Source organism: Paramormyrops kingsleyae, chromosome 1, assembly GCF_048594095.1.
Source record: "Paramormyrops kingsleyae isolate MSU_618 chromosome 1, PKINGS_0.4, whole genome shotgun sequence".
NCBI lineage: Eukaryota > Metazoa > Chordata > Actinopteri > Osteoglossiformes > Mormyridae > Paramormyrops > Paramormyrops kingsleyae.
The window spans coordinates 8,784,096-8,805,824 of NC_132797.1; the positions used below are offsets into that span (position 1 = coordinate 8,784,096).

The window sequence follows — 21,729 nt, forward strand, 5'->3', positions numbered from 1 at the left end:
TACTATACATGCAGCTGCTAAATGTTTTGCTGATGTGATTAAGAGAATAAATCCATTTATGCTTAAGAATGATGTATTTTCTGTCTTCAGTCATTTAGTCGGATGAAAAATGACCTGAAATCAACCAGTTTGTAAGAAAAAATCTTCAGAAATAGGAAAAATTTGGAAATTTCAGAAACTCCATTATGGCAACCTTCAAAAAAAGCCGATTCTTCAGCAAAATTTAGCCAAGTTTCCAGCAAACTAGCACAACCGGCCCAGCAGCTCCGCCAGTAGGATGTAGGCTGTTACCTGGGGAAGAATGGATGCTGGACCAAACCCCCAGCTTGCGGACCTAGAGCAGTGATGCTGCAGCTGCAATATCGGTATGATCCCACTGTCAAACGTGTGGAGTCTTATACATTGTAAAGTTGAAAAGACTACGCTCATATTTCTGATGTATAGGCCTAATTAAATTATTCAATGCCTAAATTACTCAGCTCGTAACTGAGCGATGAACGAGGGTTTCCACTGCCCTTCCTTCGGTACAACACTTCCACGGCCAAGGGCCATACTTTACCAGACGGGGGACACCATGGCCTGTGCAGACTTTACGACACAGTAAATGCTTTTTTCCCCCATCGTAAATATATGGTTAACAAGCCTGGATTACTGCACACAATTGAAAGATGTCTGTCTAGCTGTTGAATTATACGACTAAATATGACAGCGTTTCTGACTGCAGTGTTTTACTACAGGCTATAGATTTGGGGGTGAAAGTATTTAAAGCAGTGCATGAAGACAAGAGGCTTGTCACAGACAAAAAATTAGGTCCTTCGTTACACACGCTATGAAGCCCTGTTGGTGACATAAACAGAGCTGGCGGAGCCACAGACGGCTGGGCGGCTCCTCCGACCGGCATAAATAGCGCGCAGCTGGAAGCGGCGCTCGCACATTCTGCGCAGCGCGCTGCCGTCGCGTAAGCCTCCGTTGGCAGCTCATCCGCTCCGAATGTACATCCATTAAGGTCCACATTACAGATTTAACTCTATTTTTTGCCTGGACAATTGCCGATAACGTTGGATATGCGCAAGCGGAATTATGAGAGTCCCATCCTACCGAACAGAAGTAAAATAAAATAAGTTTTTCACACATTGGATTAACTCCTCATTCCTTATGAAGAAGGCAAAAGTAAGTTGAAGCTTAATTTGTGCTCTCTTGCAGTGTTAGTTAATCTGCGTAGTTTGCCAGCATGGTTATATATAATATAAGATATTCATATTTCTTTAAACTCTAAGATCAGAAAGGTTGGACCCTTTATTTCCGACTGAATTACCAATAACCATACTCGTGTTATTGCTGCGTACAACTTTTCGTGCGACCTGCAGGCAGATCGCAGTGTCCAGCGTTGTTCATGGTCGGAATATGACAGAAACGGGATTAACGTGATCCGTGATCGGCGCTTCGCTCTTTCCTGTTTTTCTTGCGTTTCTTCGGCATGTTGGAATACGCTCTTTGAGAAATGTGACTCTGCTTGAGCGTTTGCACCACCGACGGAGATGCCTGTGGCGGCCGGGTATAAGCGGAGATGCCCAGTTCGGTAACAGGCGAACTGCGCGCATGTGAAACCGACGGAGACGTCTGCGAGAGCCGGGCAGCGCCGGTCATAGCCAGTGTGGCGCCCTAGGCGAGCATCGACGCCAGCGCCCCCAGTCCGAGACAAAGTGAAATTGTCTGACAAGTCGGCGCCTCCTCAGAAGTTTTGCGCCCTAGTTGGCGCCTATAGGATTGACCGTCCCTGGAGCCGGGTATAAGACGACGGTCGGTGCCCCGGTCTGAAACATAGCCTACATACTGCATGCATTTGAACCGACGGAGACGCATATGAGAGCCGGGTATAAGGTCGGTATATACGGTCGGTGTCCCGATCTGTAACTTACATACTGCGCACATGTCCTAGGGAGCTTCCATAGATGAACGTGCTTAAAAAAAGAGCATATGGCATAACTGCCGAAGCTTTTAAGGCTCCTTTAAATCAGACCTTAGCAATTATGCTGATTACATTATACATTAGGGCAGAGCCGCTTCAGATCTCGGAAACACCGCTGATCTTAAAGTCGCTGCGGCATTTGAGGAAGACCCGCCTTCTCATTTACAGTGAGATAGTACCTTCCATCGTTCTGCTTTTTTTATAAATATAATTTATTCATGTCATACGCCAATTAGAAGGACGGCACATCAAACAGTGCAGCTCTGTGTAGTGTTAACATTCGGGATGTGAAATCACTTTGTGGGTTAAATTCTTACGAGGACGCTGTACACGATACTGTTTGCTTTCTTTGTCCACATTTGGAGTATCTACATGCCATGCATGGTTGGACTCATAACACTAGTTGATAATTAAGTAACAAATCGGCTCAGAGCCTCGGGGCATGTAATTATTTTGAATGATTAGATCCCGACACAGTTCGGAAAAACTCCTAAGGCGAAAGTCCTTTGTATCTGTAGGACTTTAAGTGTGAATAGAAGTGAATAGCAAAGGCAGTACATTTAGCGTAAACTTGTTTTATTTCGACGAATTGGCATAAATTTAATTTCTTTATGCTTCATCCCTCTGCGTTGTGATAGTTCATAGCATGTACGGGAGTGAAGCTGCTCGACATCCCGTTTGGAAGCCTCAAGATGCGGATGGTTGTTGGGGGGATTCTGTTTTTCAGTACGACTCTAGTTTCTGGTTGCTGTGCATTTAAGACCCAACTGGTTGTGTGCTGGCCAAATATTTTGTGTGCAAGGTGACACAGCTGAGGAATAGAGTCCTAGTGACTAGGAAGTAACCGACTGATTTACATGTTAGGTATTTAGCAGACTCTTTTATCCAAAGAAAGCAGGGTCAGGCAATCCCTGGCAGTTAAGGGCCTCGCTCAGGGGCCGAATTGTGAAATCACTTTTCAGACCCTGGGATTTGAACTTGCAGTCTTTTGATCATTGCACCCGTAGCTTCCGGGATAGGCTTCGGACCGCCCTGTGACACTTACTGTAACTGGACAGGCAGATTCAAAAAATGGATGGATGGAACTTTCAATCACAGACACAGCATACAAGGAATGGAACGGTAAACGAGATTCACGGTTCAGTACAAACTCGGACTTGGGCACAATTATGGTACAGCGGGGAAAATAGAATTTGTTTTGAAATTACTTGTTAAAACTGTAAACACAGCTGGGAACAGCTGTAAACCAAAGGCAAAGCGTCTGTCAACGAGTGAATAACACAACCTATGAGATGCTTCTTTGAACATTGCAAAAATATCTAAAATAGATATAACATTATAATGAACTAAACCCACCTATATCCTGTGTTTTCTAGGCCTAATACTGAGTATAGTTGCATATTTGTTACGATAAATACCCCAAAGTTTCCAGCAAAATACACGGGTTCAAAATAAAAAAAGCTGACAGACTGTCATGGTCTTATAAACTGCTCTCGTCCCCAGTGGTTGTGTAATTCATTTGGAACCCACAATGTTCCACAAACGACTGATTATGACTGACTAACTAGCATTAGCCGTAACTAAGTCACAGTCACCATTATCATAATGTTTTCTGTGTTAAATATCTCCTTGAGAATTTAGCTTCCACCCCTGTCATTAAATGCATTCATTCGTTTCATTGTGTGTACCGAACCGAAAGGTCAGTATTGAATGGTACACAATGAATACATTCACTGTTACACCCTTATTCCAACCCACTGAAACCATATTATGTATCCATTTAGCGTATGTGACTGGTGATAGTTATTTTTTTCCTGTTCAAAGTTTAGTGAGTGCTTGACAAGGCTTCATGAATATGTGGGGAATTAAAGTTACACCTGATGACCTATTTGCGTTCAGTACAGTGACTGTCCTGTCAAACATCCAACTTTTACTCATCTCATAAGTCTACTATAGCCCAGGACTCAGGCATATTTATTGACGTTTCTCAAAATAATTAGGACGAGTACAGCACTCATACTGGCTGTTTGAGGTAAGGGATACGTTTCCTGGTTTTTCCCGCAGAGTGGCTTGCATCAGTTACGCCCATATTTATCTGCTTGTAGTAGTAAAGTTATAGTAAAAATGTTCATGCATCCAGCTATAGTCCATCATTGCTTCAGAAAGAGGTTTGATACAAGTTCAAAGATACCTCACACATGAAGGCCTGTGATGCTCACAACAAGGAAAGTCTTATATCCATATGTGCTATGCATTTATGTACATAACATTGTGTATTATGGGGACAGATATGAAAATTGAGGTAAAAATGAGTCAAGGGATGTTCATTCTGCTCTGTGAATGAGTGTCATCGATTATAAAATGACCAATTAATTATATTGTGACTGATAACAGTAGTGAGAATTTGGTCAACTGTTGCATTTCAGCTGAGAATATTTATATAACTCTAGGAAGTTTGTCAGATGCATTAAATCAGTGGTTAGATTACCCCATCACTGTAAAAACTGAAACTCTCTCCGCTGCTCACTGGAGTGAGGCAAACATTTGAAAGACAGCAAAGCATTTCACTTCATTTAGTATGATTATTACTGAAATTATCATGGAATTCAGTGTATAAAAATGGTCAGATATTAGTTTGTATACTCCATACAGTCCCACATATTCAGTATTAGATGTTGTACCATAACCTGGGATGGATATATCACATTCACTTAGACCAGTGGTTCTTAATCCTGTTCCTGGCGCCCCAAATGCCAGAATGTGTTCGTTTCAACCCTACCTTAATCAGGCTCAGATGGTCCTTAATAGGTTAAAGCCGGTTTCAGACCTAACGCGGCGAGCACTACGCTGCGCTCCGTGCCGCGCGCCGCTCGCGGAGCTTGTGCGAGCTCTGTGGCCAAAGATGAAATTTGTTGAACTTTGACCGCTGAGCGCTGTGACGCATTGTCGCGCGATCAATAGAAACAAGGCACCTAAATCGAAATAGAGGGAAAACTTATAGCTCTGGGAAATCAGACACGGACAATATATCACACAAGCGTAGAATCTTTTCGAATGCGAAATATACATCGTCACTACTGACCGCGAACCGAAATGACAGGAGAGTGTTTTGAAAACCGCGCCTACTCTTTGCGCAGAAGCCCCGCGCGAGCACAGCGCGTTGAGCGGACGCCGCTGTTTTTTTTAAATGGGGCGCGCACAGCGCATGCCGCGTTCGGTCTGTAACCAGCTTTAGCCTATTAAGGTAGCGTTGGAACGAAAACATTCTGGCAGATGGGGCGCCAGGAACAGGACTGAGAACCACTGACTTAGACAAACTATTTTGTAGATAATTGCATATGTATGATGAATAACAGGTACCCTGGAGTACCTTAAGAATAATAAACCTTACGCCATGTGTTAAGCTCTGATTTAAATTACTCTTCAAGGTGATCCCTGAGTAACTTGAGGAAAATTGAGCAAAAAATGTTACTAGGCTGTTAGATTAAACTTACGCTGATGAGTTGCCCATGAGCATCGTGTGTAACCTGAACTGCTAAAATACACACACTACAGATATGTGGCAAATTTTGCTTTCATAAAAAGCATACAAGCATCCTTACACTCTCACGGAAGACGAAGCAGAAGAGGCAACCGGATGCTTTCTTTCAGAGCAACGTGCGCATCAGCTGGCGTGGAGTATGTTGGTTGCCGCCAGTACAGACATGCAGGTCTTTCAGAGAGCTCACAGAATGCAGGTTTTTAGAGAGCTCACAGAATGCAGGTCTTTCAGAGAGCTCACAGAATGCAGGTTTTTAGAGAGCTCACAGAATGCTCCATCGCTGCTGGACAGCAGTGGCCTGTGAGAAGCAGACACCAGGCAGTTGATGGTCACATGACCTTCATATAAACACCACGATTCAGAAACCTGTTCCCGCTGGCCTTTCCGCTGATATTGTTTGTTTTTGTCGTCATTTATTTGTATTTATTTTAAGCCATTTGCTCTTTTATTTAATCTAAAATATAATTTATTAATTTAAGATCACGGCGTGAATACATAACAATGACATGTTTCGCTATGCTCTTACAGATTTGGATAAGTGTCTGCATCCATTTTATATCCTTCATCACATTTGTAACCAGTGTGAGTGAAATCCGAAGCCCCTTAACCGATGATGTGGACAAAATCTCCATACTGGTAAGTGATTGTGCTAAAATTAGTTGTGTATGCTGTCAGCATCATATAAAATAACAGGTTAGAAAAGAAATGCAAACCTCACATATGTGAGCAAGACCAGAACTGATTCAGTATGTTCCTGGAAATGCAGGAATCATGATTGTCCGTCCTCTCCCATAGTCTAGATAAAACCACAATAACTAAGCTGTAGTCATGAATCATTTTGTTCATTTGAACCAACCATCATCTTAAAGGTGCTTCAATTCCCACGCTGGCATTCTAATGTAAATTGGTGATTTAATCAGTCTCTTGTTCCACTCAGAGGCACATTCTTTACTAAGTATGAATCGATTCAGTTACAGATAGCATAGAAAAAAGGTTAAATGTGTCACAACAATGTATGTATGAATGGATTAATTTTAGTGGAATACCTTTTTCTTTGTTCCACAGAAACAAAATATACCCAAAGATTACTGGATTACATTACATCACATTCCTAAAGAAGTGGTAAGCTATGAAAACTGTTTTTTGTGTTTGAAGTTTTACCATTAAGCTAAATTTGAAGTTAAAATGAAGTTTGTTTCAGTTTTTTTCAGTATGTCACAACGTAATAATGCAGACATTAATTAAACTGAAAATCCTTTTTTAAAAAAAATGTATTTCGAAATGTCTTCTGATTGTATCATTTCCGTTTGATCTCAGAGTGGCATGTGCTGGGTTGATCTCAATGTTTATCATTTGGAAGAAAGTTTGAAACAACTGGCACAAAAGTTTGGAAACATTTCTTCTAACAGAGATAACATTGCTATATACATTCAAACTCTACAAGATATACGCTACAACATTGTTAAAAAAATTGATCTGGTAAGTTTGGGAGTTCGCCTGTGCTTTTCCCACAAAATGTCTTCTAAGGTGTATTTCAGGTGGTTCTTTTTGCTTTGTTTTGTGTGGATTGAGGATAAATACATCTGTGTTTCTTTTATTTGTATAAAAAGGGCTTCATAATGGAAGAATTTCAGTGCCATTATAGAGAAGTTAGATGGCAAACAGCAAATTATTTTGACTATGTTAAAGATTTTCTGAGCGCTGCGCGCTCTAGAAGAGGAGACGCTGAATGTGACTCTCCTCCCTGTCCTCCGACAACTCAGGCCATCGTAACAGGTAACGATCAGTAACAATGGAATCTTGTACTCTACTTCTGCAACCTGTCTCTCAATCAGTTTTCTCTTGTCTGAAAGTGTTTTTCTTCTGCCCAGTCAGTTTCTTTATTCCACCCTACTTGTAATGTAATTCCTTAAATCCAGCTACACAGGTATTTTCAGTTCAGTTCTTTCTCAAAATAAGAGTTAAGAAACAGCATCAAGTTTGGCTTGCCAGCCATGTTCTGATGGCCAGTGTGTCACGCACCGGGTTAGGACACTATGCATTTGATCGGAAGGTTGTTGGTTCACATCCTAGGGTCGGCAGAGTGGAATTGCTGGTGGGGTTGTAGCTTTTGGTTAAAAGCGGATGCTAAATTAATGATAGAGAGCAGAGACATCCTCTATGGAGGCTGGGCAGTCCCAGAGCTCAGTCGGGCTGGTTATCTAATTGCATGGTTATCCATGATTATCGGGAAGGAGAAATGGGTGGGTCTGTCAGTAACATTAACGCTGTGCATTTCCTGTCCAGAGCGTCTCTCCAGGCCCCCAGAAGCAGATGGGTGTGACGGACTGGTGCCAGGTTGTGGCCCAAGTAAGTCAGCAACATCCAAACCTGAAGGGTGCAGTGAGCACATCCATGGTGTCATCAGAGGAAGAAAATGAACGTGCCAGGAACTGGCCTTCTAGAAGGTTCCATGTGACTCCCTATATCAGTGAGGGCCTGGCACCAAGAGCTTCTCCACGTTAAGAAACAAGATAAATAACAAGAGAGCGTGTTTCTGTCTGCTCTGAACATCCAGGGATAGGTTATGGGGTCGTATTTAAAGGCCATGTTATGGGCCTGTCCTCACTCACCCCCCCTGCGTGTCACTAAATGTCAGCTATGCCTTTCCCATGAAAGGAAAGTGGATTTCTGCATATCTCACATAAGTAAGATACTATTAAATTCAATATGTTGCTTTGGACATCCTCTGCTCAAAGGATTCACCTGAATTAACCAAATTTGACTAATACTAGGGAGTATGAATCCTGTTTGATTCTGGCTGGACTGATTCTTTCTCCGTGTGACTCTAAAGTCTGGCTTCTTTTCTCAATGACAGGAACAGAGCATCAGTACCTGCCGCGAATATCAGATAAAGGCCTTCTGTTACTGCTGATTGTTCCCCTGGCTGTAGGTCTGCTCTGCCTAGCATGGAAGGTAAGAACCTTTCGCAGTGACATCACAGATGTGCGTCTCAGCGATGCGCCTCCATCTGAACTCCCGTCCCTTTGATGTTACAGATGTGCAGAAGGCAAAGACTCGCACCCGACACAGATGCTGAACATGGAGCACAAGTCAAAGACCCCACTGCAGATACTGACACGTCTGAGGAAAAGTAAGGAAGGGTTATTGAGTATGTTTGTGGGGATGTTGAGTATGTTCGAAGGGATCTTGAATATATTTGAGGGGATCTTGAGTATGTTTGAGAATGTGTGAGAGTATGTTAACATTTGACTATGTTTGAGCACATTTGTGGAGATGCTTATGTTTGAGTATGATGAGGGGGTTCATGAGTATGTGTGTGGTGTTTGTCGCATCTGCGTGTGCACTTTCAGCTCTATTTACGATTGATCATTCAAGATGATCTCTAGTGAAGCTTTTGCCTCAGTCTCTCCCAGACCCCCCTCTCCCTATGTCAGGAAAAGATTTACTGGATATTAGGAATTCTGGCAGAAAGCAGGTGATGGATGTGTTTTCTCAGTTATTCGGTTTATCATTTTATCATTTATCATTACTGTGTCAGACTGTCAGGATATAAACCTCTTGAATTGTTTCCATCTTTTTTTATGGATGGAAAATTCTGACACTGCCCCTGGGCTTCACATTTTCACAGGATGCCAGAACCAGTCTGAAATTTTCTTTTAACTGCTGAGGATATCCATACCTATAGCTATATATCTTAGCTATATCTGTATAAAACATTTCATTTTCAGCATTTCATTCTGGTTTTAAACTGAAAACATCAGATGTCTTTAAGGTCTCTTTCCCTCATTTATTGTCCGTTTACTGTTCCAGAATAACACTGAATGTTGACACAGTGTAGGATCTCCTGGGCTGCAGCGTTTGGTAAGAAACATTCAGATGTTTGTATATTTATAGTGTACGGCAGCAGTAGTTCCTGATTCCTGTCTGCTGCTCCTAGCTTAGGGGACCAATAAGTGAGGTGAACTGTCAGACGACAGGTTATCAATTAAAAATAGAGTTGCAGCCTAAGGAAGCCATTTTTAGCTGTTTATTGGTACTGTATCTGTGCTGGTGTTCTGCAGGTCGGGATCCTGAAGCACTTGTTCACACAAGAAGTAATATTCACCCTTTTGCCTCTGAAGTAACTGAAACATTGTCAAACGGACTCCCGGCGTGATCTGCTTCTTTCCAGAGACAGATGTCATGATCACTGAGGTGGAGAAACACGGTCAGTCCAGAGAATAAACGAGAGTGTGGACCTACTGTTGGAACATGTGGCCAGCATGTGGACCCAGCGTGAGAGCAGGAATGGGGCTTCATGCGGTGGATTTTTAAAAAGCGTCCTGGGAAGAGTCAGAGAGATGGATCCATTTGCTGCTGAGTAAGAGGGCGGATCCTGTAGGAGCTCCTCATGAACATCTCACCAGCCAAAGCAGTAACATTTTACTAATGAACAACTTACCTGTTCCATTGTATTTGCACTTAAAAGGTTTGCGTGGGTCATCTTTCTCTGGGAAAAGCATCCATCATGGATATTAAAATGACCTTTAAAAAGTTGTAAGGAAAAGGCGCTTGACTACCTCCAGTGAACATTGTCATTATTCGGTTTTTCAAGCATATGTCTTCAACAGTCACAAACACAAATGTTGGAATATGTCTGTACACACTATAGTGTGGGCTTGAGGTTGAAATGTCCTGCTATATTATTATTTTTTTAATGGAGAGTATTGCATTTATATAATATGCATTAATTTAATTTTTTCTCTATGTCCCTCTTTAAAAAATGTGAATATCAAGTTACCGGACAATCATGAAAACTAACTTCATCTATTAACATAAACTTCAAAGCTCTGTTTCCTCTTGGTCTAACTGGGTTTTAACTTGGAAGCTTTATTAAGTTGTTAATTATTATAAACGTCATTATTTGAAAAAGATTTTCCTTTAGCTTCAGAATGTACTACCTTCAGGGAAGCCCTTAAATGGCCCTTGCTGCCTTTGAAGCAGGCAAGAGAAGTAAGCTTGCTTAGCTGAGGAAACCCCATCAGTTGAGGAGGCTGCATCACCTGAGGAATCCCCATCTGTCAAGGAACCCCAATTATCTAAGGACACTCCATCAAGCAAGGAACGCCCATCAGCGAAGTAACCTCCATCAGCCATGGAAACCCCATCAGTTGAGGAGGCCCCATCAGCCAAGGAACCCCAATTAGCTGTAGAAACCCCATCACCCGAGGAACCCCCAACAGCTGAGGAAACCCCATCAGTTGAGGAGGCCCCATCAGCCAAGGAACCCCCAACAGCTGAGGAAACCCGATCAGTTGAGGAAACCCCATCAGCTGCAGAATCCCCATCAGCTAAGGAAAGCCTATGAGCTGAGAAACATTCATCAGAACCTCCGTTAGCCGAGAAACCCCTACCAACTCATAGGAGGCCCCATCAGCCAAGGAACCCCGATTAGCTGAGAAAACCCAATCACCTGGGGAAGCCCCATCAATCGAGGAACCCCCATCAGCCGAGGAAACCCCGTCAGCTAATCATGGTCAGATCTTGCTTCTTGCTGAGCTGTTAATTCTTACCGATGTATCTCCTGGAGGCACAAAAGAACTCTTACATAATCATATTTCCAATGTATACCAAAAGTTCTATAAATCAATAAATGTGTAATGCAGTACAGTGTTTGTAGTCATCTGTTTATTTTTTTTAAACCAATGCACAGTCTCAGGAGAGATTCAGGGTTACATTTCACTGCATGTTGTGTATGTATAACTATGCATGTGACAAATTAAACTTCTTGATCTTCTTGATCGATGTACCTATGTTGGCGCTGTTGAAACGGCCACACATAAGCACAACATTACACAATATAATACAATATCGCACACGTCTCCACTTGTTGCTGTTTCGCTAGTCTACTCTCAGTAGTAAACATTTGTGGAATTTTGCGGAAATGAGAGTTTTCCCATGCTGGATGCCATCATCTGGCTGAATTACAGCTCTGTCAAAGCACATATGCGTGCATTTACCTGAAAAATCTGCTTTGATGTTACGGTTAAAGAATACAGACATCCTTTGGCTGTTCTCCATATAGGAGCATTTGTTTTATATAAACAAAATCATATAATTGTCATTCCCAAAATAAAACATCATAGCCCCTTTTGAAAAACCAAAGTATGTCATCTGTTGCAGTTGAGGAGTTAATCTCCTGCAAACAGACATAATAATATTTGCTGATGTCATGAATTAAAAAAAAAATGGTTTTAAAGACTTTCTTGAAGACTTGATTGAATGTGGACAGATAACACAAAAACTCTATACCATGGTGGGGGGGCAGAGCATGAGTGCGGCTGGAATACCAGGCCTGTAAACATTTCATGATGGGGTGAGAGGAGACCGTTTGGAGGTGTAAACATCTCAGATCGGGTGTCTTCACTGGAGCCACAAAGCCAGCTAATGATAGTTTGTGTGGTTATGTGGTCACGCCTTCTCTTTCCATTTGCTTGGAATTCATGAAAAAAAGATGTTATTTAAAATTTATAGTTGAGGCAAGGCATGTAGGGCTGGAATTAAGCCTGGAGTTGGGATTGGCAGACAAACGTCAGTTAAAATAGGGCAAATTAAGAAGGACTATGGGCTGTGTGTCCTGCATTGCAGATCCCAGGCCAGGTCCGGCATGATGTCGTTCTTCTCTGAGAGCTTCTGCTCGTAAACCTGTCAGCCACAGCAGCATAGGAGTTAACCGGCTGCCTGCCATAAGTAATAACCGGGTGCATCTTATATCTGCACGTTTTCATGAAAAAGTGCTTACTTCAAACTAAAATGCATGCTGGAATATAAATGCACTGTATAGAGGTGAAACCAGATGAATTCAGTTTGGGGGGTGGCTTAGCTACTTAGGATGCTGTCCCTGTGATCTGAAGGTCACTGGTTCAAATCCCAAGGCCAGCAGACTGATTCCTCAACTGGAACCCAGAGTAAGACCCTTAACCTCCAATTGCCCCAGTACTTGGCTGGTGCTACTTTTCCTCCAAAGTGAACATCACCTTCGAAAAATGTATCTGCTAAATATGTAAAATGTAATTGTCTGTTTGCACATTTTATCAAACAATCAAGCCATTCCGGAGCTTAGTTCATAATGCGAGAAGTTCTAAGGTGATTTATTTCTCCGCTCGAGCTTAGCAGCCACCCCTTACCTCTGAATAAGAGGTTGGCTGGACATAATGTAAATGTCTGAGAAATAATTCTATGAGTTGATTGTTCTGCTTAGATTTTGCATGGCTGTCAGGCGTGACGGTAAGTGTGAATCACAGCGTGTGTGGCTCAGCAGGATGACTTTGCACACGCTTTTCTCTCTCAAACATACATACATACTCAAGTATACTGAAGAACATACTCAAACATACTCACAATCACTTACCAGCCCAATCTCCTTTTAATTTTCAGTACAGGTGAGTTTATGAAAGCTATAAGCATGTTGAGCCCCCCCCCTAAAACCCAGACTTACACTCACTGATACTGTTACACTCAGTGGCCCCTTTTTAGTATGATCTGTTCACCAAGACTGGAACTTCAATGACGGAACTGACTAGACAGGGAAGCACTTATAAGCAGGGCTAATAAGGGATCAAACAAGGGGCAGCTGAAGTGAATCACACGAGTGCTGGAACTAGAGGTAGGACAAATGATTAGTGGGCGCAGTTCATTAGGGTCATGCTAGGGAAGAAACAGGAGGGTCAGGCAGGGTAGAACATGACAAACTTGGAAAGGAACAATCATTAAAATTGCAATGTCTGCTAAGTTTTGTTTCCTCTGACAAAGTAAAAATGTTTTTGTAAAACTTAAACCCCCAGTGCTGCAATGTCCATACAGTATGAAGGTATGAGAAAGCCTGATCTCAAACCAGCTGACAATCGCAGTCCTTGCAATGTGAGAATTGCACACGGATAACATAAAATGTTGATATTAATATTGTATATCACCCTATAATATACTATAGCAATTTTTCGAATTCAGCACAAAATGCCCTCCCTTGCGTTGTGATGTCATTCGGCACTGGTACCAGTTTTTACGCCAGTGGAAAACCAACACCTTTAACACAGCTCGTCAAAACCAGAATAATTCCTGGAAGTAAAAGTGTGTTGCACTTGGTTCTTGGTTGGTGTCCCTAATAAAGTGGTTTTTGAATGGGGTCTGTTGTGGCCAGGATAGTCCTGAATTTTTAGCCTGTGGTGTGGAGGCTCTGGTATCAGTGTGTGTTTTATATCTACAAAAGGCTTGTATAAAATTTTGAGAAAACGATATATATACATATATACGGATTTCTAAACATTATGTTATTATAAAATGTCTCCAAGCCATGAAAAGTATCGACCCCCCAGCAGCAGAGAGCAAACTCTTCCCATGAGAGCCTGTCAGGCTGCCAAGTGTTCAGTTTATACTCGTGTGAAAAACTGGCTGGGCCATCATCTCCTGTTGCCTGCTGGAATGGCATCTGGGACAGAAACTGCCCCAAGTGAAGTAGGCGGCATGCATGGCTCAGCGTGGCTGAATGTGGCTCAGCTTGGGTAAGTATAGCTGAGTATGGCTCAGTGTGGCCAAGTATTTAAGGATGGCCTGAGTGTGGCCGAGCATGGCTAAATGAGGTTGAGTATGGCTGTGTATGATGGAGCGTGGCTGCGTATAGCTGAGTGTGGCTGATTGTGGCAAAACATAGCCAAGTATGGTTGGGTTATACTGAGTATAGCTGAGCGTAGCTGAGTATAGCAGAGTGTGCTGTACCCCAAGCCATTGCGATCCATTTGCACCTTCATGTTGAGTCCCCCCCCCCCCCCCCCCCCCAAAACCCAGACTAACACACAAGTCAACTTCAAACAGACCGTTTGCTGTGTTTCACATGTTAGTAGAGCAAAGCTGCTTTAAAGATGTTCTGGAAGCTTTTATGTTGTGTCTGACCTGAAAATGACTGAGTGCATTAGGAAACTTGTTGACATTATTTACTTACAGCCATATGTGATCAATTAGTTGAGTAATGCAGTACATGCATATTTTATTCCCAGACTGAAATGAGTTAATTTGACTCAAATTAGCATGTACTGTATAGTAGTATTTGAATCACTAAAATTACTTCAGATTTTGTAGGCTGTGCGTGACGCACAGGAATTCTTGGAACGAAAAACCTTCCATATAGCAGAAACGTCAATTTCAGAGAATGAGGACACGAACATTCCTGGAGGCTAAATGCCCCCCCCCCCCCCCCCGCCCTCCCCCAGGAACCACATTTTACCACCAAGCATGATAAGTGCTGTCCTCTGTGTAAATCATGTGGATTTGCTAAAGATCTTTTTGCTGTTTTCTTCTTGAAACATGCGATGGGCTTTAATGTCCCTGCTCACTGCTGGTCATACCGTCCGCCGGGCCAAAGAGTCGTTTCAGACCCACTATTCTCCCTGCTTCTTCCTCCCTCTTCACCCTCCTCCTACTTTGTTAAAATTCAAGTCACCCTCAGCTCAGCACAGAACAGTGCATTTTATGGTTCAGCACATATTCATGCTTCAGTGTGTGCTTGACAGACCAGCGCATTTCTACAGAGATTGTATGGATAATATTCAGAATTCCTTTATCTGTATACAATCAGGTCAGTGCTATCTGTTTGTGCTCCAGCAGAGCGGAACGACACGCAGAGCCTCCGGTTGTCCGAGGCTGGGTCGAGAGATGCAGATGTGGTCCCAACTTTGCTCCAGACCTCGTTTTGCTCTTTGCTGCAGCTGCCCTACCTGGGGTCCCTCGATGTCCTCCAGGAAGACATACAAGCGCTACAGTAGCCGCACCCACCGCTAGAGTCCGTCAGCCGACGCAGTTACTCTCAAGCGCTTTGGCCTGCCGTCTGCAGCTGAAAGGCTGTCTGTGGGAGAAGGCGCCGGCGGTATGGTGGATCACGGCCCAGGCACCGCACCTCAGGCCTGCTTGCATGCTAACCACACCCTCGATTTCAAGCCAGGGTCACAGGGTTGGGGGTGGGGGCAATGCTTCCCCCTCTCACACCCTTGATGTCGGGCCAAGGCGGCAGGGCTCGGGGTCAGTGGGCGAGGCGCTTTTCTGAATGGCCCGGCAATAAACTGGGACGATAAGAGCGACCAGAGGTTCCTGTTACCTTGAGCTGCCCAGGCTGGTGCAGGCATACACACGTAAAAGGTGTAACTAACTTTAGGTGCCAGCAATGAACGCCTCTTTATGACCAATGCGAAGAGGTTGCGGAACAGGCGGTTGCTTCAAAGGCAGGTTTCTGTTATGCTCAGCACGCAAAATTGCTGGAAAACTGGTGAAAGTCTTAAACATACATTAAAGGAGTAAAGAGTTCAGTATGAAAATAGTAAAGAGTTCAGTATGAAAATATACTTTCCTCAACCTCTATGTGAAAAAGCAACAAGCTGAAAAGAGGAATTTGTTATGTTATTTTAAAGAGGATAATTAGGAATTCAAGGCATACATCTGACAAGCAACAAATGCCTGAGATATGTGTGTCTGCTTTATGCTCTTTTTCGATGTAAATTTGCATTTTGACATTTTGATGTTTAAACAAGGCCACACTTCCTAAACCAAAATGCTAAAAACCTCAACAATCTCCCAGCCGAGGCCTCAGAAGCGAAGCCAGGTGAACCTGATTGACTGGCTCTCGGCCAAGACGCTTGAAGAGCACTTACGCTGATACTTATACGTGTGTTTCAACGTGAAAGGTTGAAGTGAATTCGAGCCCTGAAAAACCACACTCTGGAAATACGGCACAACATTTTTGCTGAATTGAGTCTCGCTGTGAAGAGCTGTTAAGTCTGCATACGTAACTCTCCTCTAAAAGTGGACTCAAGTGCCAATAATCAAAGGAAAAGCACATTAACTGAACTGAGATACCGATCACTGAACTACCAAAACGGAGAACACATAGTCCAAGAATGAATGAAGAGTGAATCGAGGTTGTGGGCATCAAACAAAATCTCAGTTTCCTAAAAACTACATTGTTATATGGAAGGGATGTAGGGAACATTGAGATGACTGTGGGTGCTACAGAAACACTGCTAGACACGGATAAGTGCCCCAGAGCAGCATTGATGGATATCAGCTGAGAAAATAAATTAGGACGCGAGGGATAAAGAGGTCACGGATTGATCCACTCCTCATGGAAAAAAGTCATCAGCTCACACGGACAAGTGAGCCACCCAAAATGTATAAGCCAAACATTCCTGGAAACCACCCAGGCTGATCCTACTCCCGGTGGTCCTATAGATTTGCGGGCCAGCAGAATACGTGATGAAACCCCACATCCAGGGCCAGTGTAGGGATGTGTGCATCTGGATGCAAAGGTCTAAACGATAACCTTGTTGTTTCATAATTTCAGTGTGGACTGGGGAGTCCGATGAGTCACAAAAGTGAGGTGAGGTGACTTTGACAGAGACGAAGGGAAGAAGAAGTGTGTCTGAAAGGGCTGCAGATGCATGATCGCATGTGATACTGCATGCAGACCCAACCCCAGAAAGGCCATTGTAGTGACTACCAAAAACTACCAAAAAATTGCAGAGAGGCTGAGTAAGGAAGTGTCATACTGTATGATGCTTATCCAAAACCACTGAAATCAAAATTGCAAACATTATAATAGTATCATCATTTCTTTACGTCCTTCACATGCAAGAGAGAAACCTGCCAAAATATCAAAACAAAACACCATAATATTACCTTCATCCCCACTCACCCGCCCTCCCCCACCCAATACTGGTGAGCAGGGGCTGTATTACGGAAATTTTGGTAACACTTTGTATAAAGCAGTCATCATAATGCATTATAGATATGTTCATCATGCATTATAATTAGTGCTGTCAAATGATAAATTTTTTAATCAGATTAATCACAGGGTTGCTGTGGATTAATTTTGATTAATCACGATTAAATATCATTCATTTTTAATCTATATTAATCGCATTTCATTTCGCATGAGTAAACAGACTCAAGAGAAAAGGGAATATATATGCTCTTAACATGTTTACTGAACATCTTGAACATGAGTCGGATGCATTCCATCTGCCACAGAAGTGCAATACCATGGACCCATATCAAAAAGCAAGATTTTTTGCTTAGCCGGACAAGTTGTCGGATTTAAGGTACCTCAGTTTAAATGGTCTTTATCTTCATTCACTTACAATTAGCCCAAACTACTGTAAATCCGACAAATAATCCAACTAATCATGAAATCCAATTGTAGCCCGGTTAAGCAATATCCGCAATATCAATATCAGTTGATAACACATTACACGCGGTGCTTTACCTATAAAACTCCGTAGCAACACGTCCACAGATAAGTTGGACGGTATAGTGTATGCGACTGATTTAATGAGCCACAAATGAGAAGTAGTGCTTAAACAATATAAAACTACAACTTTCCCTTCTGTTGATAAAGGGCGCAGCCATCTTGGATTCTGAACTCGGGATCCTCTGTGCTGCTCCGAGATATTTCTCGGATCGGAATCCGACTCGGAATACGAGTTCCCAGGGCAAATGGAACACACCAAAACTGCCCGAAATGGGTTGACAGAGACATTTCATGGATCTGCACTGCAGATGGGTTAATTGCATTAAAAATTTTAATCAGATTAATGATGATGATGGATTAATCTGCGTTAACCCGTTAAATTGACAGCCCTAATTATAATGCATTCATAAAGCATTATAAAAATGCCGATAAATATTTATCAAAAGGCATAACGCATGATAGCCATGTGTGTTATGCATTATGAATGCTTTGTGAAGCTCTCATCTATAATGCACTATAGATGCCTTTATGATGCATTATAATGGTGAGTCCTGCCCTTGGAGATTGTATCCATTGCAATGAGCTGTCAAGCTACTAAGTCCTGTTGCCACCTCGGTTAAATTGTGTGACATAGTGGGCTGAGATTTTTTTTGCTATGTCGGCCACTTCACTTTGAAAATATCCTTGACTGGTATAACTGGTATAATTCATTAGCATTATTTTTTGGTAGAAAAGAAGACAGCTGATGAACAATAACTTTTTCCAGGATATTTGAAATGAAAGGAAGTTTTGAGATGGGTCTATAGTTTCCTAGGGTCAAGATTTGATTTCTTTAGGACAGGTCTAATAACAGCTATTTTAAAAGGCTTTGGAACATATTCAAGCCTAAGAGACGAGTTTAACAAGTTTAACAAGGTAATGCTAATCAGTGGTGCAATCTCCTTAAGGAGTTTTGTAGAAATTGGGTCTACAAGGCTAGTAGAAGATTTGCAGGAGGAAACCAAGCTCAAAAGTTCTGATTGTTTTATAGGAAAGAAAGATTCAAAGGTGTCATTATCAGTACGAATAGGTCTAGCAGGAGGCTGGCAGCTGTATGTAGCTACAGACGTGTGCCTAGTTGGTCTGTCTAGTCTTAGTTATTTTACCATAAAAAATGTAATAAAGTAAGTGCTTGTGTGACTTGCGAGTTTAACATTAAAGAATTCTATGTTAACCTCGACATAGATTCAAACAGGAACTTAGGATTGTTTTTGTTCTCTTATATTAATCTGGAGAGGTACACAGATCTAGCAGTCGCTAGTGCTTGTCTATGCTTAGAGGAAGATCTGGAAACTTCTTGTTTAGTTGAGCACGTGTTCCACCAGGATACCATGGCTAAGAATAAAATCCAGGGTACTAAAGCTATAACCACTTATAAGACACTCTTAGGTTGGACTGAAATGTTTCAGCAGCACCACCACCTTTGTGGTTGGGTCGAGGGTTATGCTTATAACTGTATTCAGCTGGAGTAGATTTATTTAGTGCCATGAATTCATTCGGTTTAAGTCGGGTCTCAGTAAGGCATAAGGACCAAGACTAAAATCAGAAATCATTTCATTTACCTATAATGCCTTAGGAGCCAGTGATCTTACATTTGTCTCTAACTGCTATTTTCCTAAATGAGGCTCTAACCATAGTAATCATGGTAACCAAAAAGTTAATATCTGCAAGTCAAAGCACTTTCTGTAATATGGCCCCAAGTAACAATATACCCTATAATCACATTGATGTTTTTCTTCGCATATAGTGTGTGTCTGAAGGAGACACCTATGGGATTCCCTTATGCTGTAAGCTCATGAAAACCTTATATTAGAATGAACATGTGAAACAAGGTCCTGCTTGAATCATGTTGATCCTCTTTCTTATAAGCAATATCTGTACAACCTACAGATCAAAGTTTTTCCACTTCTATCCCTTTTATAATATCTTGGTAGCAGTGAAATTGTGTCACGTGTTATAGATGTTGAAGAGCATCAAGCTGAAAGATTCTCAAGAAATGATTGGACTTACTTCTGATAAATGTGGACAAACATTCAAGCTGGGCTGCAGGCCTGATCTCCTGATTCAGACAGATTCCCATGGAAAAAAGATGGAAATGACAGATAAAAGCAAATTATATTATAATGGCTGCCAAGGTCAGCCCGGCATCTTTAGAAAAGCTGAATTGATTCGCTGAGCACTGCAGCTCCAGTCGGATTGTGGACAAGAACATGCAAGAGGGCTTTAATCAGGCATGATGTAGTGCTAACCAGCTGGAGGTGCCACAGAATCCTATGAAGGCGTTCAGGGATTAGGAACATCATTATGGCATTAGTTTGCATTGTGAGTGCTTGGAAAATGACAAGCAGTTAAATAATATGTTTTCTCAGTGTTTATCCAGGAAGAGCCTCAGTAAAACTGGCCAAGGCTATTAGACATACAAACATATGAAAATAATTAGAGCCTTCCTGACTGTTTATGTTCAGGAAATGTTGGCGTTGTCCATATAGCAAGTCAAACACGCGACGTGAGCAGCCCAAAGTGCAGTTCAGAGACAGAAGGACTCTGCATAAAAATGAGCAGGTTCAGACTCAGAGATTCTCTTCACTACGGTGGGGAAATGAAGACTCCTTTCCCTCTGCTGTTATGGAATATTATGTGGACTATAGAACTAAGTAACACTAAGTAATCTTTAGAATAACACTAAAAAGATGTAACCTGCAGAAGGTAATGTAACCAGTAGATATTGCAACCTTGAAACCTTTAAGAGTTTGCAGGCCAATTACTGTTGCACGATGTAATCATATAAGTATGTATTTGGTTTGCACCATAATTAGCTCCGAAGCCTATTATTGCATAATTAGCTATGTAGCTTATCAGTATATTGAAGGCTATAAAGAATAATTAGCTTTGTAGCTAAGTAGTGTGTAGCCAACTGAAACTGCCATGGCTTATTGCTGTAGTATCTTTGAAGAGAAGGGAATTCCCTGAGCTCTGAGTTCATTGGGGTACAAAGCAATAAAAGGAATGATTGACAGTCTTATCATACAGGGGCGGGAATACCGAAACCCCATAAGGGAGAAAATGATGGTGATGAATGGGTGAGCGAAAGAAGAGGATTAGCATGCCCTGTTTTAAGAGATACGGAGAGTGTATAAGAATCAGTATAAACTATAATTAGAGACACTTCTGCAGAGCACCTAGTCTTGGTTGTTCATTTGTTGCTTGTACCTTTGTGGATGCAGTAAAGACTGAATCTGCAGATCTATACAAGCAGCTCCTCACTCCTGATTGACTGGGAAGGGAAAATCACATCACTGTTATTAGAAACTACTGTCACCCCTTCATGTTTGCAAGGGTTAGGGGTGGACAATGCCCCCAAATGTGAACATGCGCAAATAATACTTGCCCCACCCAACCTCAGTCCATAACAGTCTGCTAGTCTGAGCGATACCATAAAAAGTTATTACCAGTTTCTAAACAAACAGTACTGTACTGCACACTTGAATTTCTTTATCACTTCCTATCTAGATCTTTTTATATAATATACAAAGCATCTGAAGTATGCCTCTCTATGCATAAACTCCTTTATGAACTGGGAGCACTACGATTTGAACCCATTCTTAAAAATTCTGCGTGGATCCTAAAATGATTTTTTTCTTACACTGTCAAGTATGAAATAGCACTAATGTTTTTGTATTGTATGATTTTATGTGATCCAAATAATTTTCAGTAGGGTTGTTTCTTCATATATTTAATATTTGCATTTAATTGTTCACGGCCAACTGACATATAACCTGGAAGAATGGCTGTATATGTAAAGGGTTCAGGTAAGAAAGAGGAAGATATAAAGTCATCACTGTCTGTAGCTTTTTGAAGGGCATCTAATGTGACGTAGGGCCCAGTTACTAATTGCTGACATATTGTACT

The 21,729-nt window shown here is 42.0% G+C and overlaps 1 protein-coding gene across 2 annotated transcripts; it reads left to right on the top strand.

Moving 5' to 3' along the window:
* Positions 1 to 937: 937 nt before the first annotated feature.
* Positions 938 to 11,160, top strand: kitlga (kit ligand a). Of its 2 annotated transcripts, none has more exons than XM_023795214.2 (10): positions 938 to 1,170; positions 6,039 to 6,146; positions 6,576 to 6,632; positions 6,828 to 6,989; positions 7,121 to 7,286; positions 7,797 to 7,859; positions 8,368 to 8,465; positions 8,549 to 8,643; positions 9,324 to 9,374; positions 9,575 to 11,160. In XM_023795214.2, the coding sequence occupies exons 1-9, from the start codon at positions 1,156 to 1,158 to the stop codon at positions 9,349 to 9,351; spliced, it is 792 nt and encodes a 263-aa protein (XP_023650982.1). In that variant the 5' UTR covers positions 938 to 1,155; the 3' UTR covers positions 9,352 to 9,374; positions 9,575 to 11,160. The 2 variants fall into 2 exon arrangements, with proteins under 2 accessions (XP_023650982.1, XP_023650983.1); XM_023795215.2 differs by having other exon boundaries at positions 9,685 to 11,160.
* The last annotated feature ends 10,569 nt before the right edge of the window (positions 11,161 to 21,729 follow it).